Source organism: Lepidochelys kempii, chromosome 24 (genome assembly GCF_965140285.1).
Source record: "Lepidochelys kempii isolate rLepKem1 chromosome 24, rLepKem1.hap1, whole genome shotgun sequence".
Classification (NCBI taxonomy): Eukaryota; Metazoa; Chordata; order Testudines; family Cheloniidae; genus Lepidochelys; species Lepidochelys kempii.
Genome location: NC_136403.1, coordinates 8,650,460 through 8,675,536, shown reverse-complemented (window position 1 = coordinate 8,675,536; position 25,077 = coordinate 8,650,460). Strand labels below are relative to the sequence as shown.

The window sequence follows — 25,077 nt, the reverse complement described above, 5'->3', positions numbered from 1 at the left end:
GCTGTCCCGCTTTCACCCACGCTGCCCCTCACGCATGGGAGGAGTTCCCCCTGCAAAGAAAATCTACGAGGCCATCTCGTGGGCCTCCTTCAAATCTCTCCTCTCTCATGATGCTTACAGAAAGCTTGGTAATGGTGTGCTGTGTGCGCTGGCTGTCATGCGCTCCCTGTCCATTCTGTGCACCCGCTGTATCATCTTATACTTCGACTGTAAGGTGTGGGGGGCAGAGACCATCACGGTTACATGTCTGCACAGCACTCAGCACCGTAGGGCCGTGGTCCGTGACTAGGCTCCCTGAGCACCGTCAGAACACAGCTCATAACTAACTGCCTCCCTGCCCCCTACGTATCACCCACAGGCAGAAGGGAAGTGGTTCCCTCTTGATAGTGGGGGGGGGGGGCGAGACTCATGCCAGGCTTCCAGTGGGAGTGGAGATTTCAGTGTGTGCCACCAGCGTAATTGACAAGAAAGAAGCAGCTGGCAGAGCTCCAGCAAGAAGGTTAAGGTGACGATGATTTGGGGAACTGAAAGCGGTGATGGAGTGCAGCCACCACGTCTCTGTAACAAAAACAGGGTCAACAGGCTTGGGCGTGCCAGCTTTCTGAAGGTTCGTTCTCTGCAGAGGAACGCCTCCAACTCCAAAGGGGTTCTTCCCCCTCGCTGGCTGCTGCAGCATCTTCCCAGCCCTCACTGACTTGTCCTAGCCTGGCAGAGGATGCTGAAGAGCAATGTTAGGAAGCAGCTGATCGCAGCAGGTGACATGTGGACATAGGTTGCCGTTTAAAAAGAATACTCTGTGTCCGGCAATAGTTACCACTGGTGCGCTGAGACACTGCGCTCTACCATTAGGGCAGACCTCTGTGGAAATAAGTGGCAAATGCTGACATATTAAATGGCCGGTAAGTTATTTGCCCCTAGTTAAGATCAATGTGAAAGACTTTGTTCCCTGCCCACCCCAAAATTCCTGAACATTCCCCACAATAGAACACTGGACTTCGTATTTACTTCAGTTGTAGGTTTCACCTTGGCAGCTTGCTAAACAAGAAGTATGCTTTAGATCTTTTGTTCTTTGAAGTGTTTTCCTTCTGTCACTAGCTCAATCACAGCCCAGGGAGGCAGATCACATCCAGGAGCCCACAGAAGAAGGCTGTCAAGAGCTGGCGTTTGTCTCTAGGTTTTAATTCAAAGTTGATCTTACTGCAGAAACAAAAAACCCTCTAACTAAAAAAATCATCCGGAAGTCATCATCCCATCAAGAGGCTTGGAACAAGTGGAACCAAAGCTAGCGGAGTCCAAGATACACAGAGAGCATTTGCTGCAAAGCGTGCACATGACTCCACCTGTGGGTGCTAGGATGGGAATGTGGAAGAGGTTGTGGGGAGCTCAGTATCACTGTCTAGGAAGCCCATGGCAAAGGGCTGGAAGAGTAGAAACTAGATCCTGTTTAGATGGAGGGTTTAATCTAAATTTATACCAGTGTAAACCAGAGCAACTGTAGAGAGCATATTAAATATCTTATTGGGACCGGGATCATGTTGACCAAGATTTAAAAGGTGTATTTAGAAGGTTTCAGTTACCCCATTCTAACACTACATTGCCCTATCCATGCTAGACTGATGCACTAGTTGATCAAGGTGAAGTCCAAATGTCCTTTTAACATAAACTTGACCAGCTAACCAGTGTTAAAGGCCACGCTAGAGCGACACAGCGATTTCTATACACACCTTTTATCCTAGTCAAGATCAACCCTGTGAGAACTGAAGGGATCATGCAGATAACAGTTACAACTAGATTGTGCTAGATCCTCTGTCTGTGGGACCGATATGGCCCCCAATACTGTACTATTTGAGCACTTCACAATCATTAGTGTGTTGATCCTCCCAGCCCTGGTGTAAGGACCCGGGGGCGGCTGATAATCCCACAGTGCCACTAGGAGGCCATGCAGAGGTACAGCCAGGGAGCTGTGGAGAGTAGGCGCTGCAGGAAGTACTGCCCATGAGACCCAGAGTGACAGTACACTGTGGCCCTCTGGTTGGCCAGCTACCGCTACTTAACCACAGGGGTTGCCCCAGGAAGTTGCTGGGCAGCCACACAGATCTTGGCCTGCTGAAATGCCAGATTTCGCCTCATCCTCTGGTCTTGACTCCAGCCTGACTTTTACCCTGATTCCTGCCTCTCAGTTCTAACCTGGTACTACCTCTGATCTCCGGTCTTGGACCCCAGCTACCAACCCTGACTCTTGTTTATGGGACATGGCCTTGCGATTCCTCCAACTCCAGCCTGGCAACTCCTGTGCCCAGTGGGCAGACTTCAGCCCAGCCGTGACTGCTAGGCAAGACTGCCTATGCCCCAGTCCCTTACTCTCACAGTGGTATGGCAAAGTGCCATTATCCGCATTTTACTGATCAGGAACAGAGAATATAGTTACTAGACAAATGCTATGTTTCCGTGACTTTGACTGCAGTAACACAAATATACTTTGTTTTTTGGGAACAGGAAGACCTTGTACCAGCTGGTTTCCGGATTTTTTTTTTAAAGTGATTTTGGAAAGTCTCCCCAATAAGAGATTTTAGGCACACAGGTCTTCTTGATTTTCAGACACATGATTCACAATCACCATCTTACATTTTTCTGCTCCCTGAAAGATGCGGAAGAGTTAAAAATTATGACGTGCTTGTGCAAAGAACAATTTTATTATTTGTTTGTTAAAGCAGTTTAAGTGCTGCATTACTGCACAAGAACTGAAATACAATCCAGCTTCAGGAAACAGACACCAATATGCAGTCTACAATCAAATCCTGTTTATATAGTGCTGTGCAATAGGGCATTGACTAAGTGATTTAAGCTAAACAGAAACAAGTTCTCTGTTCTGGAATAAGGATGTCCCTACATGCAGTTATTCAGTTATTGTGCTTTAAATTTGCACCCCACCTTAATCCATTTAATGTTTGAGCACAGACAAGCCCTAAAGCTTGAATGATTAAAGTTTACAGTAAAGAGAAAAAACAATGTTCCCACCACTCTCTTGTATGGGATTAAAATGGGTAACTCTAGTCATCTCAAAGAGCTGTTGGATCCTTGTGATGGCTCAGGGGCTTGTTGTATTTAGTCTTGACTACAGCTCTGGGCACGCAGATCACAGGTTCCTTATTATTAGACCCAGAGACTGGGGTGGAGAAGAATTTAATTCTAAGCTTAATTGTATACGCTCAAAATTGTAGCTTTGCACCCTCCACTAACTCTGCCAATTTAGGAAATCTAGCAGATGTTAAGGTCTGTAGCATTGTTAGGAGACATTGGCATGAAGGCAGCTGCCAGAATCCCTTTTTACAAATGATTATCAGGACTCCCACAACACAGGGAGTTGTACACCTTGAAGTTTATGACCATCAGTGAATAGACAGGCCACAGGAGAGGGCAGAGAAGTAAGACATCATGTTTCATAGCTAGACACACTCACTTGGCTGGCTCAGCCAGGAGTATGCAAGCAGGTGCATGGCTTCTCTGGCTTAGCACCCATGGAAATCTAGACATCTGTAGTGGATAGAACCCCAGGAGATCAGACCTACCTATGCCTTTTTCACACGTATAGTTAGGAAGGAAGAGAGAGAGAGAGAGAGAGGCACCCACACACAAGAATTAGACCCAGATATCAGAGCTGCAGTCTCCACCAGGGTAGCGGATCTCATGAGCAAGGACGGGTCCATCAGGTTCTTTCCCAAAATCCACTAGGAAGTTTTTATTCACCTTCAGTCCACCTTTCTCAGTGTCCACATCAATCTGCAGCATGACAGAGCCTTCCCTGAACAAGGGACAAGAAAGCAGACATTGCGGGGAGGGAGAAAAAGAGGCTGTGTCCTGGTTTAAGAGATTCCTACACTTTCTTCTTCTCTTCCAGATTTTCTAGTTAACCAAAAGGTCTTTTAGACAGAGTGGAGATGAGCCCCCAGCTTTAACCTTTGGGCACACCAGTATTCAGGTGTGTTTGGAACACTGGGGTTTCGGTCTGGGACTCAGACTGTAGTGCCCATTGTGACAGGCAAAGGCTTCAGGTACACTGAACCACCCAACAAAGGCCTGGGGGTCACACTCAGAAGCGTCCTATGGAGAGTTACACTGCTCCATTGAAAACCTTGACAGAGAGCTGCCAGTGAATGGGAAGTGACTATAACTAGATGTGCAGTTATACATTAACTGCAGGTGATAGGCAAGCCGCACCATGCCCTCATGTGGTCATGTGGAAAATCATCTGCTTTATGTAATAAAAACCATGTATTTGCGGGTGCTTTGAAGCAATACAGGTTTCCTGTAGGCTAGGTCATCTTCAGAATACTAGTATCTAATGAATTCTTCCACACCCCCACCACTAGAGGAATGATTTCAATATCAGACATTGTTAAATTTTGCAGATGCTCAGAGGCTGTTGTGCCTATTAAGTGTGGGCTGATTCTTACTAGTGTGTGAAATGAGCTAATAAAGCCAGTCCTCCTGCACACATCCATGTGCCCTTGGAGGTGGTGCAAACATCACCCACTGCCTATGGCTGGCCCTGGGATTTCCCATCCAAGAAAGGTTTCTTACTTGACAAGGTCTGGGTAAAATTGCTTGTCCCATGCACTGTAGAGAGAAGTGGAGACATACAGTCTCTTGCCATCCAAGCTCAGCTGGATCATCTGCGGTCCACCTTGCACCCTCTTCCCCTGGTGTTACAGGAAAACAAGACCTGGGTTTATAAGCTGCTAGTGGCATCACAAGGGAAGAAGAATGCAACAGGAGGGAGTACAGCAGCATGGCAGGTTCTGCTCCTGGCAGAACATCTGACAACCAGCATTCCTGAATGCATGGGGTGGTGAACCCCTGCATTTGGGCAAGGAGCAGTTCTAACCGAGACTGACCGCTTGCCTGATACAGGCTCCTGGCTAACCTGTGCATACACAGACTGGGTTATGCCAGAAAGGGCCTGATTCCACAGCATCTACTCAGGCAAGTCTTATTGTACTTGGATGGGAGTTTTGCCTCAGTAAGATGTGCAGAATCTGGCACTCATATAGGAAGCTGGCACTCATATAGGAGCTGGCATGCACCAAGAGACAGCTGCCAGTAGAGAAGTATTAATGGAGCAGTGGGGAAAACAGCCTGCATTGCTCACCTTGATCACAAAAGGCTCTGGCTGAGAGTTCAGCTCTTGGTCTTCCACCACAACAACTGGCCCACCTCTTGGAATCTTGCCTCCCAGGAACACCTGTAAGCCAGAGGATGTGCCACAAAGATTTCAGGGTGTCCGTGTTGTGACAGTGCAATCCATATGATTTTATGAAAATATGCTAATGAGTGTGAATATAATGTAACTGGAATATGCTTCATGCAAAAGGTCTCTTCTAAGGTATCATTACAAAGCTTATAATCAACTGAGTGTGTTCATCCTATTTGTATAAATGTATCATTCTTGTATCTGAAACTAGAAATATGAAATATAACTCTGAGGTTCTATTGTAATTATGCAAAGTATGTTCCATTAATGGTGGCTTGGAATCTTGATGGCTCCCATTAACCAGGACAATTGGTTGAAAATGGCCCTGTTTATTTGTAAGTCTTCCTGTATACCTGTGTGCTGGCAAGTGGGTAATGAAGTCTTACAGGGACATGTGATCATGTCACCTGAACTGGAATCCATCTTTAACCTGGTGCTTTTCCATTTAGAAAGAGGGGTGGGAACCCAGAGAGGGACAAAGGATTCCCGCCTTGTGCAAAAGATATATAAGGGGGTGGAACAGAACAAAGGGGGCTGCAGTCATGAGAAATCCCCTAGCTACCACCTGAGCTGGAACAAGGACTGTACCAGGGGAAAGGATTGGGCCCAGACTAGAAAGAGGCTAGTCTGTCAAAGAAGCTTACTGGAACATCTCTGAGGGTGAGATTTGTCTGCATTTAGTTTCCTACTGTATTAAGCTTAGACTTGTGTTTTTTATTTTATTTTGTTTGGTAATTTACTTTTGTTCTGTCTGTTATTACTTGGAACCACTTAAATCCTACTTTTTGTATTTAATAAAATCATTTTTTACTTATTAATTAACCCAGAGTATATATTAATACCTGGGGTGGGGGGGAAACAGCTCTGCATATCTCTCTATCAGTGTTATAGAGGGCGAACAATTTATGAGTTTACCCATATAAGCTTTATACAGGGTAAAATGGATTTATTTGGGTTTGGACCACATTGGGAGCTGGGTATCTGAGTGCTAGAGACAGAAGCACTTCTTAAGCTGTTTTCAGTTACACCTGCAGCTTGCTGGGGACATGTTTCAGACTTGGATCTGTGTTTGCAGCAGGCAAGCATGTCTGGCTCAAACAAAGCAAGGTACTGAAGTCCCAAGCTGGCAGGGAAAACGGACTCAGAGGTAGTCCCAGCACATCAGGTGGCAATCCCAAAGGGGTTTCTGTGACGCAACCCATCACACATGTATGAAAGGAACATGGCCATGAGGGTACAGAATTGACCATCTAACCCCTATGCAATAGAAAACTGTCCTTTTCTCCCCTAAAGAGATGGGGTTCCCCAGCTTCACAACCTAGTAATAGAAGCCTTTATGATTCTTCATGCATCTGAAGAAGTGGGTATTCACTCACGAAAGCTTATGCTCCAATACATCTGTTAGTCTATAAGGTGCCACAGGACTCTTTGCCGCTTTTATGATTCTGGCTTACCTGTCCCACCAGTCTGGGCTTCCGAGTGTCAGAGATATCATACTGACGAATGTCTCCATGGAGCCAGTTGCTGAAATACAGGAACCTGTCATCCAGTGAGATCAGGATGTCAGTAATGAGACCTTGGAGAGAGCAGTCAAAGGTGGAGTCAGGAAACACACAGAGATCAGCAGACAATGACAAGGATCATATGGCCATAGATCTGTCTTTGTTAGAACCCCAGTCACAGAGCATCAGCGCAGACCCAGATCAAACAAACCTAGTTCAGATATGAAACCCAAGCCCAATGCAAAAGGTGGTCTCAGCCATATCATTGTATTTATTCGGTTTCCTCTCCAGGTCTCTTTTCAGCCCTCATTAATTACCAGGATTCCGGCCAGGATCAACCCACTCCTTGGAGAACACAACTATTGTGAGTTCCTGTTGAAAGACACAGGGACTCCCACATTCTTTCTAGAGACCACTGTCTGTCAAGCTTCAAGCAGCCAACCTGGGAGGAGGAGCCAAACCCTGTCACCTACATGGTAGTTCACAAGCAGGGCTGAGCAGAAGCCACTCTTCAAACTAGAACATTCCCAATCAGCAGCTGGTGACAGAATATAGTAAGCTGCATATGGGCCCAGACCAGAGGTACTATGCTGGAGAATCCAAACCCAACCCTGTTCCAGGATCAATGTGTTTAAGCTGCTTTGGGAAGGAATAGGAAGCCCTGTGCTGCTCTGAATCAAACCTTCAGGTTGAGACAAAAACAATGCAACCAGTTTGTCACAGGCTGGCCAGCCGTCTGTGAGAGTCAGCCCCAGCCCCATCTGTGACTCATTGGCTCCCTTTCCATCTGATCCTGGTCAGCTAGAGATCATGTGGCTATTTAATTATTATGCCCAGCTGGGAGGGGGTCCTGGGATGCCTAAAAAGGGTAAGAGCTCTGGTAGTGAGAGAAGCTGCAGAAGGGTACTTAGCTGCTCTGGGAGGTGCTGGAGAAAGGTAACTTCCAGAAAAATGGCCTGGAGGAGGGCTAAAGAAGGACAAGAGGGAGATGGCCTCCAGTCCTGAAGCAGGAGGGAGAGAGAGAAAAAGGGGGAAAGCCCCTGGGAGCTGTAGCCCAGGATGGGCTGAGGATGGCCTTGTTTTGAGGTATTACTTAAGTTTTATGTAAGGAGAATAAAATTGTGCTTGGAAAAGACTCAATGTGGCAGTGAGTCCTTCATGGGCTGGGGAGACATGCCGGCAGCATATAGCTTCCAGCTACTGCTTTACAGCCACAATTTCCGCTATTGGAGGCAGGAACAGGGGGAGAAAATTGCAAGAGGAGATGTTATGGTCATTAAATTGGAGAGGTGGGGGAACCAGAGGCATGGATTTAAAGGAAAGGGTCCAACTGGAAATGAGCTCTCCCCTGACCAACCAATGACTGGGATCTCAATTGAGAGGCCCTCAAGTCCCTTTGGATACAGAAAGGGGTCTCCCAAATACAGGACTAGTTGGCATTCACCATCCCAGAAATCTGCTCCAGGGGAACCAGCTACCTGAGAGAGAATGTGACAACTATTGTGTGATGGTGATAACAGGCAGATACATGGTGTCACAGGTGCTGACTTTCCAAAGTACCAGGGGGTGCTCGACCCCCGGCTCTGCACCAGGTCCCACCCCCACTCCACCCCTTCCCTCAAGGTCCTGCCCCAGCTCTTCAGCCCCACCTCTTCCCACCACCTCCCCCGAGCACAATGTGTCTTTTCTCCTCTCCCTACCCCCACAGCCTCCTGCATGCTGTGGAGGCACGGGGAGGGAGACGGAGGTGTTGATCTGTGGGGCCCACTGGGCGGGAGGTGCTGGGGGGTGCTGATAGGGGGACTGCTGGTGGGTGCTCAGCACCCACCATGTTCTCCCCATGGGTGCTCCAAAGGGCACTGTAAAAGAATCTCTCATAGGAAGAGACACGGGCCACTTCCTTATAGCATCAGTCAAGATGAGCCAGATTCCCACTCATAATACACATTGGGAGATCTTAACACAAATAGGTATGCAATTGGCAATTCTAAGCCATTCCCTCTTTGGAGGGACACATGCATGTCTTTGAAGGTATGCCAAAGTCCTTGTATAACTGATAAGCTCCTCCATATGCTTCATGCAAAAAGTGTTTGTCATTCAATGACAAGATGCTCAGCCCAGCTGCAAAGCATGGGAAGGAAAATTTTGAAATGTGCTTACACTAACCTGGCATGTCAGGAAAAAGCCAACCATTCACTTTCTTGCTGGGGACTTGAACCACCTTCTCTACTGCCCAATTTCCATTCTGTACAAGAATAAACATAATATTCCCTTGCAATAAGTCAGCAAGAACCCAAGTATACATGGGAGATGCAGAATAAGCATGTGATAGTATGTACCTAGCATATACAAAGGTACTGCAAATAAATGTTAACAATTGATGTGAATAGCAAATAGGTGACTAGCTAGAAACACAGAGTTAATGATTATATATCTGTCAATACTAAAAATAGAAGCATTGCTCATTGGACCTCAACAATAGCCTAGCATAGAATCATAGAATCATAGAATATCAGGGTTGGAAGGGACCCCAGAAGGTCATCTAGTCCAACCCCCTGCTCAAAGCAGGACCAATTCCCAGTTAAATCATCCCAGCCAGGGCTTTGTCAAGCCTGACCTTAAAAACCTCTAAGGAAGGAGATTCTACCACCTCCCTAGGTAACGCATTCCAGTGTTTCACCACCCTCTTAGTGAAAAAGTTTTTCCTAATATCCAATCTAAACCTCCCCCACTGCAACTTGAGACCATTACTCCTCGTTCTGTCATCTGCTATGACATGGTTTCGGAGCACAGCCATGGAGTTATGTCTACACTACAGATGCTACGGTGGTACAGCTACGGCACTGCAACTGTGCTGCTGCAGTGTAGACACTTGCTACAGCAACAGAAGGGGTTTTTCTATCACTGTAGTTAATCAATTCACCCCTCTGAGAGGCAGTAGCTAGACTGATGGAAGAATCAGTTGACCTAGCAGTGTCTACACCAGGGCTTAGGTCGACTTAAGTCTCTCAGAGGTATGAATGTTTCACATCCTATGCGATGTAGCTAAGTCAACCTAACTGTTAGGTATAGGCCAGGGACAGGGGGATATATACATGATGGGTTAGGAGGCTTTGTGCAGTCTATGGAACTGAGGCTATATCTCGCCAACATAACTACCTTGCAGAAACCTTTAGCACAGGCCATAAAGAACATGGCAGGGAAAATACAGTAGCCATTGGGCCAGTTAGTTCACTACAAAGAGTCTAGATAATTATACGTGCATATAGGAAAATCAGTTTAATTCCATTTAAGCTGTTCTCTAGATCCATTGTGAGATGTAAAATGAATGTCCCTTATATGAACTCCACCTTGTATTTAGCTGTGACACAGTACTTTCCCCAGGCCTGAAGAAGAGTTCTGGGTAAGCTTGTCTCTCCCACCAACAGAAGTTGTTCCAATACAGGATATTACCTCACTCAGCTTGTTATCTCAAATGAACTCCACGAACAGGAATATTATTGTAAGAACAGGTTGTTTGGCAAGACCTCTCCAAGCCACCCAGTTCTCAAGAGCCAAAGAGTTCATTTTAAAGTGGCTAGAGGCTGAGGGCACATTATTTCACATGGGGATATTGGCTTTTGTTGGGTTCCCAATATAGCAAGTTTTGGTATTTATTAACTATCTCTTCATTTCCAAATGCCCACTGGCTTGTAAAGGCACTGGCAGGGCACACTGGACACAGAATTTCTACAATGCAAGTGAAACTCAGCCAAAGACAAAGAACGTTAGGAGCTTGTGGGAGCTCCCAATATAAGTTGACATGGGCCAATTGACTTCCTTTGGGAACAAGTAGTATTTTCTTGGACCTTCTAGAGCAAAGATTTGGTGCCTATCCATGACGTTTCTGGGAGGTTTCATAGAGCCATACAGCTTGGTCAACCTGGATGCAACACAAAAAACAGATGCTGCCCAAATCTATCCTAACTGAATTCCATTGTCTAAGTGACCCAGTGGATTTCTGAAACATGCTCATGTTTAACCTTGCCTTCTGTCACATGGCAGCTGCTAGAGTGCTTACCTCTGTCTTGTAGAAGCGATGGATTGCACTACTCAGAGCACAACCAACATATCCCTCTGCTGCATCAGGGTTGTGGAGGAATCTGATTTCCAGAGGGATGGAGTCTTCCCCCAAGTCAATTGACTGAGTGAAGACATGAGTGGTCCAGTCCCACACATTAATGTAACGGCCATAGCTCCCTGAGAGATCAAGTCAAACAAAAATAAAGTCAGGAGAGGTGATTTTAGCCTTGGAGAACAACCAATTCCAAGAGCGCAGACAGACAGATAAACAATTAAATGCCTCTGGCAAGGAGAGTTATTGCAGCTGCAGCCTATACTAGAAGAATACATTAGAAGCAAGAGGAAGACCCAGGGCAGGATAGGCTCATTACTCAATGAGGGGGGAAAAAACAATAACAAAGTGTAGAAATGGGAGAAGTGCTAAATTACATTTTTGCTTCAGTTTTTACCAAAAAGTTTAGTAGCGACTGGACATCTAACATACTGAATGCTAGTGAAAATGAGGTAACATCAGAGGGTAAAATAGAGAAAGAACAAATTTAAAATTACTTAGACAAGTTAGATGTCTTCAAGTCACCAAGGCCTGATGAAATACATCCTAGAATACTCAAGGAGCTGACTGAGGAGATAAATGAGGCATTAGCAATTATCTTCTAAAAGTCATGAAAGACAGAAGAGATTCCTGAGGATTGGAAAAAGGCAAATATAGTGCCCATCTATAAAAAGGGGAATAAGGAAAACCCTGGGAGTCAGCTTAACTTAAGTACCCGAAAGATAATGAAGCAAATAATTAAGCAATCAATTTGCAAATATCTAGAAGAAAATAAGGTGATAAATAACAGCAGCATGGATTTGTCAAGAACAAATCATGTCAAACCAACCTAAAAGCTTTCTGTGAAAGGGTAACAAGCCTTGTGAATAGGGGGGAAGTAGTAGATGTGCTATATCTTGATTTTAGTAAGGCTTTTGATACGGTCTTGCACGAACGTCTCATAAACAAACTAGGGAAATACAACTTAGATGAAGCTACTATAAGGTGGGTACATAACTGATTGGAAAACCGTTCCCAGAGAGGAGTTATCAGTGGTTCACAGTCAAGCTGGAAGGGATATCAAGTGGGGTCCTGCAGAGATGGGTTCTGGGTCTGGTTCTGTTCAATATCTTCATCAATGATTTAGATAATGGCATTGAAAGTACACTTATAAAGTTTGAGAACGATACCAAGCTGGGACAGGTTGCAAATGCTTTGGAGGTTAGGATTAAAATTCAAAATGATCTGGACAAATTGGAGAAATGGTCTGAAGTAAATAGAATGAAATTCAATACGGACAAATGCAAAGTACTCCACTTAGGGAGGAACAATCAATTGCACACATACAAAATGGGAAATGACTGCCTAAGAAGGAGTACTGTGGAAAGGGATCTGGGGGTCATAGTGGATCACAAGCTAAATATTGTATTGTAAAAAAAAAGCAAACATCATTCTGGGATGTATTAGCAGGACTGTTGTAAGCAAGACACGATAAAAGTAATTCTTTTGCTCTGCTCTGCGCTGATAAAGCTTCAACTGAATTACTGTGTCCATTCTGGGCGCCACATTTCAGGAAAGATGTGGACAAAGTTCAGAGAAAAGCAATAAAAATGATTAAAGGTCTAGAAAGCAAGATCTGTGAGGGAAGATTTAAAAAATTGGGTTTGTTTAGTCTGGAAAAGAGAAGACTGAGTGGGGACATGATAGCAGTTTTCAAGTACATAAAAGGTTGTTACAATGAGAAGGGAGACAAATTGTTCTTGTTAACCTCTGAGGATAGGACAAGAAGCAATGGGCTTAAATTGAAGTAAGGGCGGTTTAGGTTGGACATTAGGAAAAACTTCCTAACTGTCAGGGTGGTTAAGCACTGGAATAAATTGCCTTGGGAGGCTGTGGAATCTCCATCACTGGAGATTTTTAAGAGCAGGTTAGACAAACACCTGTCAAGGATGGTCTACTCTAGATAATACTTAGTCCTGCCTTGAGTGCAGGGGACTGGACTAGAAAACCTCTCACGGTCCCTTCCAGTCATACGATTCTATGAAAGGTTTCAAGGGTTTTAATAGCACAGAGAATGGACCTTTGCTCTTAACTATATAATCATGCCAAAAATCTTCACCCATTTAAAAATCATCACAGGTGAGGGGTCAGGCATCAGACTGTGGGATTCTTGACACTACAACACCTTGGCCTGTGTGCAGTAGAAAACAGAGAAAGACCGAGTTCAATGGGAGACCAGAGGGTCTCAATCCATTGATCCTTCAGGTCTGAACACCCCAGGTTAGCTACATACGGGTCTTTTCAAAAGCAGTATGAGTGGCCTCCAACATTTTGGCTATGTGACTGTCTCCCGTGGAGCTGATAGGGAAGAACAAGATGACCTTCTGAGGGGAGGTCACACTAAACTGAGATGCCCCTTCCTCCTCACAGCTGAATTCTGACACTGAGTACAGCTCTATAGCCCTTGTGGCCATTCAAGTTCATATGTTCCCAAGGTTTTGCTGAACTTCTGATGTCACCAGCTAGAACTATTAAAGAACACTCAGAGTAGGTTTTGCCTGCCTTGTTTGGGGCCGTATACATTGTGATCTTTAATGACTGGTGTAAACTAACTCTGCAGACATCTTTATATGACAATTTTGCCTATGTACTCTGAAATCACCAGCCTTCACTGGTGATAGGAGAGTCCCTGGATGCAGTCCTCGCTTTATTGAACACTGGACCAGAATGTCATCAAATTTTAAACAAACACACTCTCACCAGTCTTTAGGTCTGCTGGGTCTAACCCATTTGCCAAGACTTTTGGCATTCCCCATTCCGTGCTCATCAAGACATTATGCCGTGGCTGGTACCAGAAATCATAGCCAAGTTTAGGGATGTTGGATCCTTTCTCCCAGTTCCCTTTCACCTCAAAAGTCTCTCCATCCAGCAAGATAAAGCCACCTGATGCCAAAAACAAAACAAATTGTTTGATTTTAATCACCCAGTTTAAGAACTTAAGCAGGATAAGACACAATGCAATATTGAACTCTTCTTCTAACAGGCAATAGCATGTTACATGTACTTGAGGGAGGGTGGAGAAAGCTTTCTGAACGGAGATGTTTTTTCTGTGCTTTCCATTGCAAGGGCTTTCATTAATATTTCTACCAGTAAGCAAATTAACTCAAAGAGAATTTCCTCCCAAAGATTCAACAATGAAGTATCTTAACATAAGTGTCCTCCTAACCAGACATGTATGCCAACTGGCCAAGCAAAGTAAGGCCCAGCATGGTCCTGCTTTGAGCACGGGGTTGGACTAGATGACCTCCTGAGGTCCCTTCCAAGCCTGATATTCTATGATACAACTCAATAGCATTTCTGTTGGCCTGTATGCGATAACTTTGGAACACAGCATCTGATCAATTCCAAAATTTCAGGGAATGATCTAGGCATCGATGGGAACAAGATATTGATTTGGGTGCAAATCAGAAAATGGTAAAAGCCTGATTCAGAGGAAAATCAGGGGCCCCAGACTGCCTGGTGCTGCAGGCAGAGGAATTTCTCTGCTGCCACCAACATGCATCAGTGGCAACTGCTAAACCTGCCTAATGAGGAAGTTGTCTGTAGACTGAGCTAACAGAAATCAGAGCCTTGCAAGGAGGGTTTGTAGGAGTGCAATGGAGAAGCAGGGCCTGAGGAGGACTGGGGGAGAGCAGTGGTGATGAGGGAAGCAGGAATCTGGATGGCATGCATGGAGCCCCTAGTAGAGGGGGAGGAAGGGCCACAGAGCACCTGACATGTAGCATTCTCTTCTAAACCAAAATGTTTCAGTTCCCTTTGTTCTGAAAAGCAATTCCAGCACATCTGGGGGATCAGCCCTATCCTAGTTAACAACTGACAGCAACTATGCAATAAGAAAGCCCTATTAGTCTCAGCCTAGTACACCTGTTGGCAAGTGTCCAAACTACAAATATTCACAATTGTCCCCTTCTTAGGCTCAAAGCTCTCAAGGACTGGATGTGCCCTAGATACTGAACTAACCTTTAACACCGGAGGTGGGTACTCCAAGTCAGGATTGAATCACATTGACAGGGGACTGTGTTTGTGAAATTTGCCCTGCCATGCCTCCTGATTGGGGGGAGGGATAGCTCAGTGGTTTGAGCATTGGCCTGCTAAACCCAGGGTTGTGAGTTCAATCCTTGAGGGGGCCATTTGGGATCTGGGGCAAAAATTGGGGATTGGTCCTGCTTTGAGCAGGGGGTTGGACTAGATGACCTCCTGAGGTCCCTTCCAACCCTGACAGTCTATGATTCTATGTACCTATTCTGTGGTAAAGTAGAGAACTTCTGACTCCAGGGCTGCTAAACTGGCCAGCAGCTCAAAAGGATTGCAAGTTCTCAACAAGGCTTCCAGTTTTGTAGCTTGGATTTTTGTAGCAAGGATTCCTTCTCTTGAATGACTACAGGGGATAAATACCTTTGCCATTGCCGGATGGGTCTCCCATGCTGCTGATCATGATCTCACCATTGCCCAAGCAGTGAGTTGTGTGGGGATTGGCTAAGCCGCACTTCCAGAATACATTCACTGGCTCAATCATCTAAGGAGAGTTTATATGCACATAGTCAATCCCTCCTTGGTCAGGCCACCCCCAGTCAAAATCAGAGTGTCAATCCCTATCCCCATCCAGGAGGGTTTCCTGACGTCTTAAAACTCTTCAAAGTTCTAGGCTGTTGGATTTTTTTCCACTTGAAAACTCAGCCCCTGTGTTCTGGGCTCGGCCAGACAGAGAGAAGGAAATTATGAATAAAGCTGGGCAAAATTTTTCAACCGAAACATTTTTTCAGCAAAAAATAGAGATTTGGTGACATCGAAACATTTCATGAATTCATGTCAATTTCACCAAACTGTTTTGGTTGGGTGGGAGGAGGAGAAACATTGAAACTATTCAGGAAAAAAAAATTAAATATTTACATTTTTCCCATTTGATGAATTTTTGTTTCAAAATTAAAAAAAAAAGTTAAAACATATGCTTGAAATGTAAACAAAACATATTATTTTGGGTTAAACAAAATGTTTTGTTCAGCCCAAAACTAATTTCCTTTTTAATTGCAAGTGAACTGAAAAGTCTTTTATTTGCCCAGCTTGAACTATGAAGCGAGAATAAACAAAATCCCAGTGCCTGAAGTTCAAAGGTACGAGTTTGTATATATTTTAATCAATTCCACTGTCACTAAGTGGTTCTCCTGAAGAACGTGTACCCTGCTGCTACATTGAAAGCATGTCTCTAGTCGAAAGACAAGTTATGTGAAACCAGTGGCCGAGAGTTACTCAGTACATCTGAAAGTCAGAGCTGTCTGTGACACACTGGAGCTGTCTGTTCCCTCAATACATCTAGAGGAGAACTAGATGGAGTCTAGTCTGTCTGAATCAGCAAGGTACCGGTCAGCTAAATTGTGACTCCAGCACCTTTATTACTGGGGATTCTATTAAAGGCAAAGAGAACACTGCCTGATTTTCAGGTGCCAGCTTAATTTGGTACTTAGAAAAAGGAGATAATTTTAGCATATCAAGTGAGCTAGTTCAAAGCAGCCATCATTGCTCTAGAGTAGGGTTTAGTCACACTTGTTACCCAAAGAACCAAAGTTACCCTAAACTACAAGTTGTACGTTGAGGGCACCAATTTACATCAGGTTGAGGGAGGGGGATGTTGCTCTACATATAGAGCTCAAGGATTTAAGAACTTAATCTTCTTTGGCTGTGGAAAAAGAATAATTTTCTTTAAAATTCTAAAGACTTTGAAACTGACCAGTTCTTAAGGTTCCCCAAAAGCCCTAAAAACCTGTTCTGGATTTCCTCATCCACATTCATAAGTGGGAAATTTTAGTTCCCATCTCCTGGGTGAGATACATCTCTTGGAGTCACCTCAGACATACTTTATGTATTCTGGGAGCCCGCATGTCTGTGCCCACATCCACCACATAAATGCGGGAAGAAATCAGACTGGGAAAAATCAGCCGGTTCCGTTTTTTTGTGACATCCCCAAAGCTGCTGCTGCAGGTGTTCCACCCAGAGTGATGGAGCTCGTCTCGGAGGTTGGGCATGGGCAGGCGGTGGATCACCTATGAAATCAAAGGCATGGTTCAGACTCAGTCTGTAAGACAGGCAGTCCTAAGAAAAACAGTTCTTTAGAAATACAGACACAGCATAGGAAACACAAGGGCAATTGTTGCTGTTATCCAGGCAGTAGTTCTAGGTCGAGATTTTCAGAGTAGTTTAAGAATCCCTTGATGCTCAATCCATTAGGTGGTTTTAAAGAAAATCCCATTCTGGGCCATTAGCACAGGAGACAGGACTCCTGAGTCCTATTCCTGGCTCTCTACCACCATCATGTGTGATATTAGGCAAATCACTCTCTGTGCATCTGTGACGGGGTGTCCATCCCACATAAGGCTTGAAGAGGTTAAGGTGGCCAGGTGGGCCAATTAAACACTTAGGCTGCACCTGGAGGAGGAGCCAGGGAACAAGTAGGACTAATTAGAGATGAAGCTCAGCTGGAGAGGAACAGGAGGGGCCTGTGGCTGAGAGTGGTAGGCAGCCATGCATGCACTGTTAGGGTGAGAGAAGGTGAGGTCACCCAGAGATAAAGCAGTAAGGGATAGGACTATGCAGACCTTGACAGCTTGTTGTAAGGTCTTTGGGCTGGAACCCAGTGTAGAGGGTAGGCCTTGGTTTCCCATGGGCTTGGGATCCCCTACAAGCCACTAGGGAAGTGGCACCATTAAGCGGCAGTGAAAGAGAAGAATGACAGGGACAGTGATTCCTGAGACACGTGATTTCCCCAGAAGGGGAAAACCACAATGACCTGGCTGGAGGGCTGAAAAATGAAGTGAGAGCAGCTGAGTCCTGAGAGAGCAAGACAGAGTGAGAGAGTGCAACTGCAGGAAGGAGTGTTGGTTTGGCAGAGATAATCCCTAGATGTAGCTAGAAAGAGGAGCTTTAGCAGTGAGTAGAGAGCCCTGTGACAAAAATCACACTTGAATTTGGACATCATGACATCCTAACATTTGTTTTTTAATGGGTGTGCTATTAAATGTATCTAATATTTGAAAGGTAGAAAGATTACACTTTTTTTAACCATGTACTGATTGGTTCTAAAATACAGTTTTACCAGCTAACTGAAAGCTGTAGCCTTGGCCAGGTAGATTGTGCTTTCCCATTTTATGACAGAACAGATTAGTTTTATAGAGTTCCTAAAGCAGGATCACCCTACTCAGCTTAAACAACGAGTAACTGTCAAACCTGTTGGATGTCTCCAACAAATTTGATCCTGCAGTGATTAGTAATCTTGCTCAATACCTACTGACAATGGGGTTATGCCTACTAAGCACAGAAAGGCTTTGAAAGAGACCTGGAACAACAGGTAAATATTAACCTTCAGCAATCCCTGGAAGATTCCCAAGACCAAGTTTAGAAAAAGGCTGAAAACTCAAAGCAAACACACCACTAAGCCACCAAGTTTCACATATGATTTATGTGAAATCATAAACTGGGCAAATCGAAGAGGAACCTTTTGGAGGAGGGTTGAGTTTAGAGTGTCTAATGAAATAGGAAACAAGTTGAGTTACCCATGGTTTGGGATTTCATTGGGAACTGGCTGCACATCTCTAAGAAATGTAGCATGAAGTTAGATTGATAGTCAATACTGAGACATCTATTTGAAAGTGGTGATGGAGAAAGATCTACCAGAGTCAAATACCAAGAAGACAGCAGACAAAGAAAGATTAATGCAGGACCCTTGGGATCTAACCTTCTTAATTTCAGCAGGTCCCAGATAGGTTAGCAAGAAGTGGAGCAGAAGGAGACATGGCAACATAAAGCTGACCTCCCACATTTGGCAGGAAAATTAATGGCTTAGGAGTGGACACAAGACAAGACTCCATCGGATAGATAGATATGTGAGAGAGAGAGAGAGATTGTTCAGGGTCCTCCAAATTTTCGTGCATCAGGTCCCCATTTAGCCACCACTGGCAAGCACAGAAAAATTTTCCGTTTGGAGAAGGGGTTCAAGGAGCTGCAGCTAGAGTGTTACTAAACGGCACTAAAGATGCTTGGGGTCAGCCCAGGCTAAGTACAAAGGATTAGAGCCAAAATCTTGACAGGGGTGTACCTGGCAGTAGTGTGGAGATTTGGGGTCAATGTCCACTGTGGCCACATAGTCAGGTTTCTCTATCCCAGTGTTTCTGTAGATACAGGGCAGGTATACAATCTCCTCTCTGGGACCTTGCAAGGCAGAGAACTTGTTTAGGTCAACAGAAATCAGCTTCACACTATCCCCAAAGCAAGTCTTGGAGGAATCTCTCACTGGGTTGGATTTGCCTAACTGAAGCATAGGTGCTGGAACTAGGGGTGTGCTGGGGATGCTGCTGCACTCCCAACTTGAAGTGGTTTCCATTATATACAGACTTTACAGTTTGGTTCAATGCTCTCAGAACCCCCACTTTAAAGATTGTTCCAGCCCCCCTGAACTGGAGGTTGGGAACCTTTCTCCTTAGTCTTCCTCAGGGGTGGGGTGGGGTAGATATTATCAGAGTCTTCATTATGCAGGGAAGCATACTAGGCAGGGGTCAGTCTGAAGGGGATTTCCCTGCCTGTGGCATGGCCCATTTGCAGTTTGGGGTTCTATTAGCCCATCTTTGCTCAAGGAAGACTTATCCTTGGATCAGAGATATTTCTGAAGGGCCCTTTGAATGTAAAGTGCACACACTTTCAAAAAATTATCCTTAAAAAGGAATTCCCAGGGAATCTCCCTACCCCTTACAAGGGCTTATCACCCCTTCCATTATGCCAGCTGCAGAACAGAGTTAGCTAATGCTACACCCAAAAGGCACCTCATTAATCTTCACTGAATCTGAGGGTAGTTCAATAAAGCTCTTGTTTTGGTAATCTAAATTTCAGAACACAGTTGACAGGACTTGCCTTTCATGGCATCTAAAGGAGTCTTGTACCCAGGACCACATGCTCCACATTTTGCTGATGAAAGAAGGGGGGGAAAAAAAAGGTTAGATATCTCCAAGTTATTTACCTGCACATTTTCTAAAGAGGTCGCGGACTTTGGGTGCTCAGCTTAAGAGATCTTAGACCCAGTTTTCAGAAGTGCCACCCACAAATCCCATGGACCAATAAAAGCTGAGAGCACTCCAGACCTCTGAAAATGAGGCCCACCATGTCAAGTTGAAGATCCAAAAATGGAGGAAATGACTGAATCATAAGCAGTCAGATAAACATCTGGGATTTAGAAAGGCTTGATTTGTGAAAGGTGTTAGGGATTAGTAGGGAAGCACTGTCAAGAGCTCAGTTAGACAGACTGCTCAATCTGACCAACCCATTTTATTATTATAGGAAAACTGTGCAGGCCTCTTCTGTGTATTACCCCTTGGAGTGGCTGTTTCTAGGAATTTAGAAACTGGTTAGGAGCCAATAGTGCAGAGTGTTTTGCTTAGTGGGGAATCCTCACCTGTACCACCTTCTCACTGCTAGAAACTCAGTTCCCCAGCTTCTGCTCCTCAGCACTCCATCCTACCTTCCTGCTAACTGAAACCTTCATTGATCTCTAGCTGAACTCCTCAACTAGTCTCAACCAGCAGAAGTGTGTGGGGGGGGCAGCTCAGCTGTGAGTCCATGTTCCCAGAGACTGGGAGGGAACCCGATGAGTGGCAGTGGAGGAATCTGGCAAGCAGCTGAGGAAGTTCAAATCTGGCTGGAGACTTAGGGCTTGTTCCTTTATTAGGGGAGATCAAAGTACATTAAAACACTAGAGGAACTAAAAGCAAGTGTTCCTCTGTGCTTTAAGGGTTCAAGCAGGAATTTAATGGATTCAAGGTGCATTTCATGTGTAGCCCAATCTATGAATCATTAACTATACTGAATACTTAAGAATTCTCAGTTATCACTTTGAGATTTGACAGGTTTTTGTCCCAAAATCAGGCCCAGTATTACTAAAATTAGTTCAGTTGGGAACCCCGATGTTCACAGTTGTGGTACTCACACTTTAGGAACCCTTTTGTATTTACAATAGTTTATCAATACATTTAGCATAGTCACAAACACTTTAACCCAGAAAGACAGAGAGACTACAGAACGTACATCTGAACATGTACATACTCACACCATCCCTTGCAGAACAACCTGAAATGTTAGCCATTGTCTTCCTCATCACCATCACCTTCCTCCTCATCACTAGTGGTCATCATTCTGGCACCTCCCAAGGGCTACCTCTCTTGCTCCTCCTGCCACAGGCTGGGATACAACTTTTATAATATGGTATGCTGATGCCACTATATCTAATGCATTTTCAGCAGGGTTTTCTCCCCATTCCTTATTTGTATTTCCTCACCCTACTAATGTTGGGGTGCCCTTCTCCTATAGATTAGCATATTAAAGATCTCAACTTATTATCATATATGTCAATTCATTGACATGGCACTCTTGTGGTTAGACTACTGTATAGCAGTTGCTACTGTAACAGTCAGTATTCCAGACAGTCACAGGATTCGTGTTTAAGGTTTACATTAACAAATAACATCTAGGATCAAGAAAATATTATCCTGATACGCTATTTAAAAATATATTAACACCACGCGGCAAGTTTATACACCTTATCAGACTATACAATTCTGCACTGCTATAGTCACCATGCTCCAGTCCTGCTGAACCCATTCCAACCTGGAGGTAGAGTCGAGCTGCCCCTCCCCACCCCCATCTTATACAAATAATGAGCAGCCAGCAGCAGTGTGATAAATTGAGATAATTTTGAGCAGGACCAAAGAACGTGATGCCCGCTTTGCAGTTGACTGCAGTGCTTCAAGCATGTGTCTGATAAATGACTTGACATTTTGTTCATTTTCACCACTGTGTTATAATCTTATATTGTGACAAACAAGTTCTTCAAAACAAACTCTACAGAATCCGATACCTTCAACTCAATAGGATGTGACAGCTGTATTTCCCCATTAAATCAGGTTTCTATTCTTTAGTAAACAAAGATGACAAGTTACTTTGTAGAATCCACTCACTACCTTCTGAGGTTTGTTACTTTAAAACATGATTTCCTCAAAAAGCGAGGGTGTTTTAGTACTAAATAGGCTGTCTAAGAAGACTGTCTGAAAATAGGCAAAAGGACAGACAATCTGATGTATTCCATACCGTTGCATGTCTAAGCTCTGTAAGGCACAATTTAAACTTTATTAAAAATGGATACATATAACTAAACTCTGTCCTATTTTTCCTAGTCACCTACATTAGCAGGGACAAAACATGGATTAGACCAGTACTAGACTAGTATTGCACAAATACGTTGTTCTTTTGCAGATTAATAAATTAAGAGACCACTAAAACCTAGAATGTTTGCTAGAGATAACCTAGGGCAAGATGGTGACATTCCCCGCCTTTCTTCTTCCCCTCCCCCATCTTACTCCTCTTCCTTCCTTCCCACTTTCTCTCCGTTCCTTCCCTACTTGTTCAAATATTCTGTTGTAATAAACCGTTGAGGATCTGTTTGAAGTTGACATATAGCTTTCACTGTATTTTGTGTCAGGCTCTTCATGAACACACAAGTCATGAATCTGCTATCTGTAGCAAGATGTTGCTAAAAATGTTTACATTAGAGATATTAACGTGTCATTACACATACTAATAGTCGTCATTAAATGCAGCTTCCCAGCTATCTTGGCGTCTGACTGAATGTTTAGAATACCTTGAAGTTGGACTGTATTTGTAATAGAAATCTAGCAAAAGGCCAACATGCTTTTGCAAACTACTGTCATTTATCACAATGTGACTGGGATAAGTAGCTAGTCCAGTTTACTGCTAGATCAGGAATACTTGAGGTTTTTTCCTCCCCAAAATGTGGAGGATATCTTTATTGACAAAGCTCCTCTGCCATGCAATCCACCTCCCCTCCCAGTCACCATAAAGATAACAGACTTGTGGCAATTACAGCAATTGCTCACGTGGAAGCGATATTTTTAGTGCAGCGCTTTGTCCTTTTTCACCAAGATGACACACTAGGCTTGATTCTTTGTTTCCCTGTATCTTGTGCAGTCATTTGCCCCTGTGCAAAGTGAGGGTAAGACACTGCCATTCTGATGTTTGTAGCATTTTACATCCTCTTTCTGCACTCATTTACACCAGCGCTAGGTGCAAGAAAGTAGAGTGTCCCACTGTCTCCTTTTGCTCTTTATTTTGTCTCTGTAGCGGGGTCGTATTGGAAAAACCTGGGAGGTGGGAAGGCGCAAGCACACCCACTGCTAAAGGCCCCTCCCCCAGCCTAACGGGAGGGACCACTGGACCCAGGGACCAACTGATTGCGGGGGACAACTAATGAAAAACAGGGATCGGAGTGAAGGTCAGAGGTTCAAAACGCTGATGCTGCCCAGTGGAACTCTGCCCAGATGCGTGAAACTAGGGAGGAACGGAAATAGATCCCGCAGTTGCAGAGCACCCCCTCGTCCAACATCCTCCTCCTGGTATTATAGATGGAGACTTTGGCCAGAGCCAGGAGGAGGTTGACAAGGAGGTCTCGCGACTTCATGGGGCCATGGATAGGGTGTGCAAAGAGGAACAAGTGGGGAGAAGTGCAGCCAGAACCTCAACAAGAGGCAACCTGGAGGAGCCAGAATAGGGGCTGCAACCTGGCGTATTCGAGATAGGCGTGTGCCAGGTTCTCCCTCACGCCGCAAAAGGGGCAGGCCTCAGGTGTAGGGGTGAACCATGCCAGGTGCACGCCCATGCTCACGGCTTCATGAAGGAGCCATCAACTAATGTCCCCGGCGGGCCGTGGGACCAAGGTGGAATAAAGGCTAGCCCACCAGGGCTCCTCACCCTTTTTAGGTGGAAGATAGTCCTGCCATTTGGTATCGGGGCGGGACACGAAGGTGAGGAAATGCAATGTATAGAGCACGAGCGTGTACAGATGGTTTCTGGGCGTGGTTCGAAACCGGACCGGCTGCATACCCTCGGAGTGTGGGAGCGGGGAGGCCGGGGGGGCTTGCAGAACAGGGACCCAAGAAAAATATCCAGAGGGCCAGGGGTGAGGGGTGGGCAGGGAATACCCTCTTGCAGGGCTCGCTGCAGGAAAACGAGAGAATCGGGTGACAAGGCAGCCTTCACCTCCTGGAGTACACTCCTAGGGGTCGGAAGGGTGGAAAGCCCCATGCGTTGTCCGAGCGCGCGGGGCTCCACCCAATCCCCCTGTCGTAGTCCAGGAGGTCTCCGACTCTGGTGGTTTCTGCCAGGACCAACCTCCATCTGTAGCGGGGTGGTCACCCCGCTCTGGCCCTGGAGGGGTTAAAGCAGCCCTGGAGAGGGCTGCAGCTGGAGAAAAGGAGTTAAAACAGCCAAGATAGGCTGATTGGAGTAGCTGGCCACACCTGGTCCTTATAAGGGGGCTTTGGGCCAGAAGCAAAGGAGTCTCGCTCAAGCCCTGGAGTGAGAAGGGCTAGCTGCCTGAGAGGAAGGTACCTTAAGCAGAGCAGTGCTGGGGAAAGGCAAAAGGAGCTCCAGCCTGGTAAACTGCCAGGCTGCAGGCCTTGTTTAAGGACAAAAGGTACTGGGCTGCAGAGGGACAGCCTGAGGATAGGCAAAGGCAGCAGGTTCTCACCCCTTGCCAGTGATGAGTGGCCATTACAGACTGCAGTCTGTCCCAGTGAGCGGGGGATAGATTATGACTGGCAGTAGCCACTGAGGCAACCTGAGTTTAGAGGAGGGGGGTTCCCCTGGGAGCAGAGACCCAGAGAGTGGGGTACTACTAGAGCAGAACTCCAGGGTAAACAGGCACCGGGGTTCGGGAGGGACATGGGGACCTGTGGCAGGCGAGACACTGGCCTGCAGAGGGTGCTCTGTAAGCTGGAAAAGAGGAGGAGAGTGGGTTTGTGTGGGGAGGGGAAGGGGGAGAGAACCTGGATTTGTGCTGGAAATGGCCCAACTTCATTATCATACACATTGTAAGGAGAGTGATCACTTTAGATAAGCTATTACCAGCAGGAGAGTGGGGTGGGGGGAGGTATTTTTTTCATGCTTTGTGTGTATATAAAAAGATCTTCTAAACTTTCCACAGTATGCATCCAATGAAGTGAGCTGTAGCTCATGAAAGCTTATGCTCAAATAAATTGGTTAGTCTCTAAGGTACCACAAGTACTCCTTTTCTTTATACAACCAAAGGTCATCCCTGAGAATTACAGTTCATCCCCACCCTA

General features: G+C 45.3%; 1 protein-coding gene across 2 annotated transcripts in view; it reads right to left on the bottom strand.

The window, feature by feature from the left end:
* Positions 1 to 2,674: 2,674 nt before the first annotated feature.
* The window catches only part of SELENBP1 (selenium binding protein 1), a 34,263-nt gene continuing 11,860 nt past the window's right edge, over positions 2,675 to 25,077 (bottom strand). For both annotated transcript variants that reach the window (XM_073322696.1, XM_073322697.1), the window contains exons 2-12: positions 19,802 to 19,855; positions 18,993 to 19,105; positions 16,759 to 16,944; positions 15,302 to 15,422; positions 13,607 to 13,789; positions 10,814 to 10,992; positions 8,920 to 8,998; positions 6,706 to 6,827; positions 5,150 to 5,242; positions 4,582 to 4,700; positions 2,675 to 3,802 (exon numbers count right to left, since the gene is read on the bottom strand). In XM_073322696.1, coding sequence (XP_073178797.1) covers positions 3,640 to 3,802; positions 4,582 to 4,700; positions 5,150 to 5,242; positions 6,706 to 6,827; positions 8,920 to 8,998; positions 10,814 to 10,992; positions 13,607 to 13,789; positions 15,302 to 15,422; positions 16,759 to 16,944; positions 18,993 to 19,105; positions 19,802 to 19,855 — 1,412 coding nt within the window. In that variant the 3' untranslated portion in view covers positions 2,675 to 3,639. The remainder of the gene's footprint in view (positions 3,803 to 4,581; positions 4,701 to 5,149; positions 5,243 to 6,705; positions 6,828 to 8,919; positions 8,999 to 10,813; positions 10,993 to 13,606; positions 13,790 to 15,301; positions 15,423 to 16,758; positions 16,945 to 18,992; positions 19,106 to 19,801; positions 19,856 to 25,077) is intronic.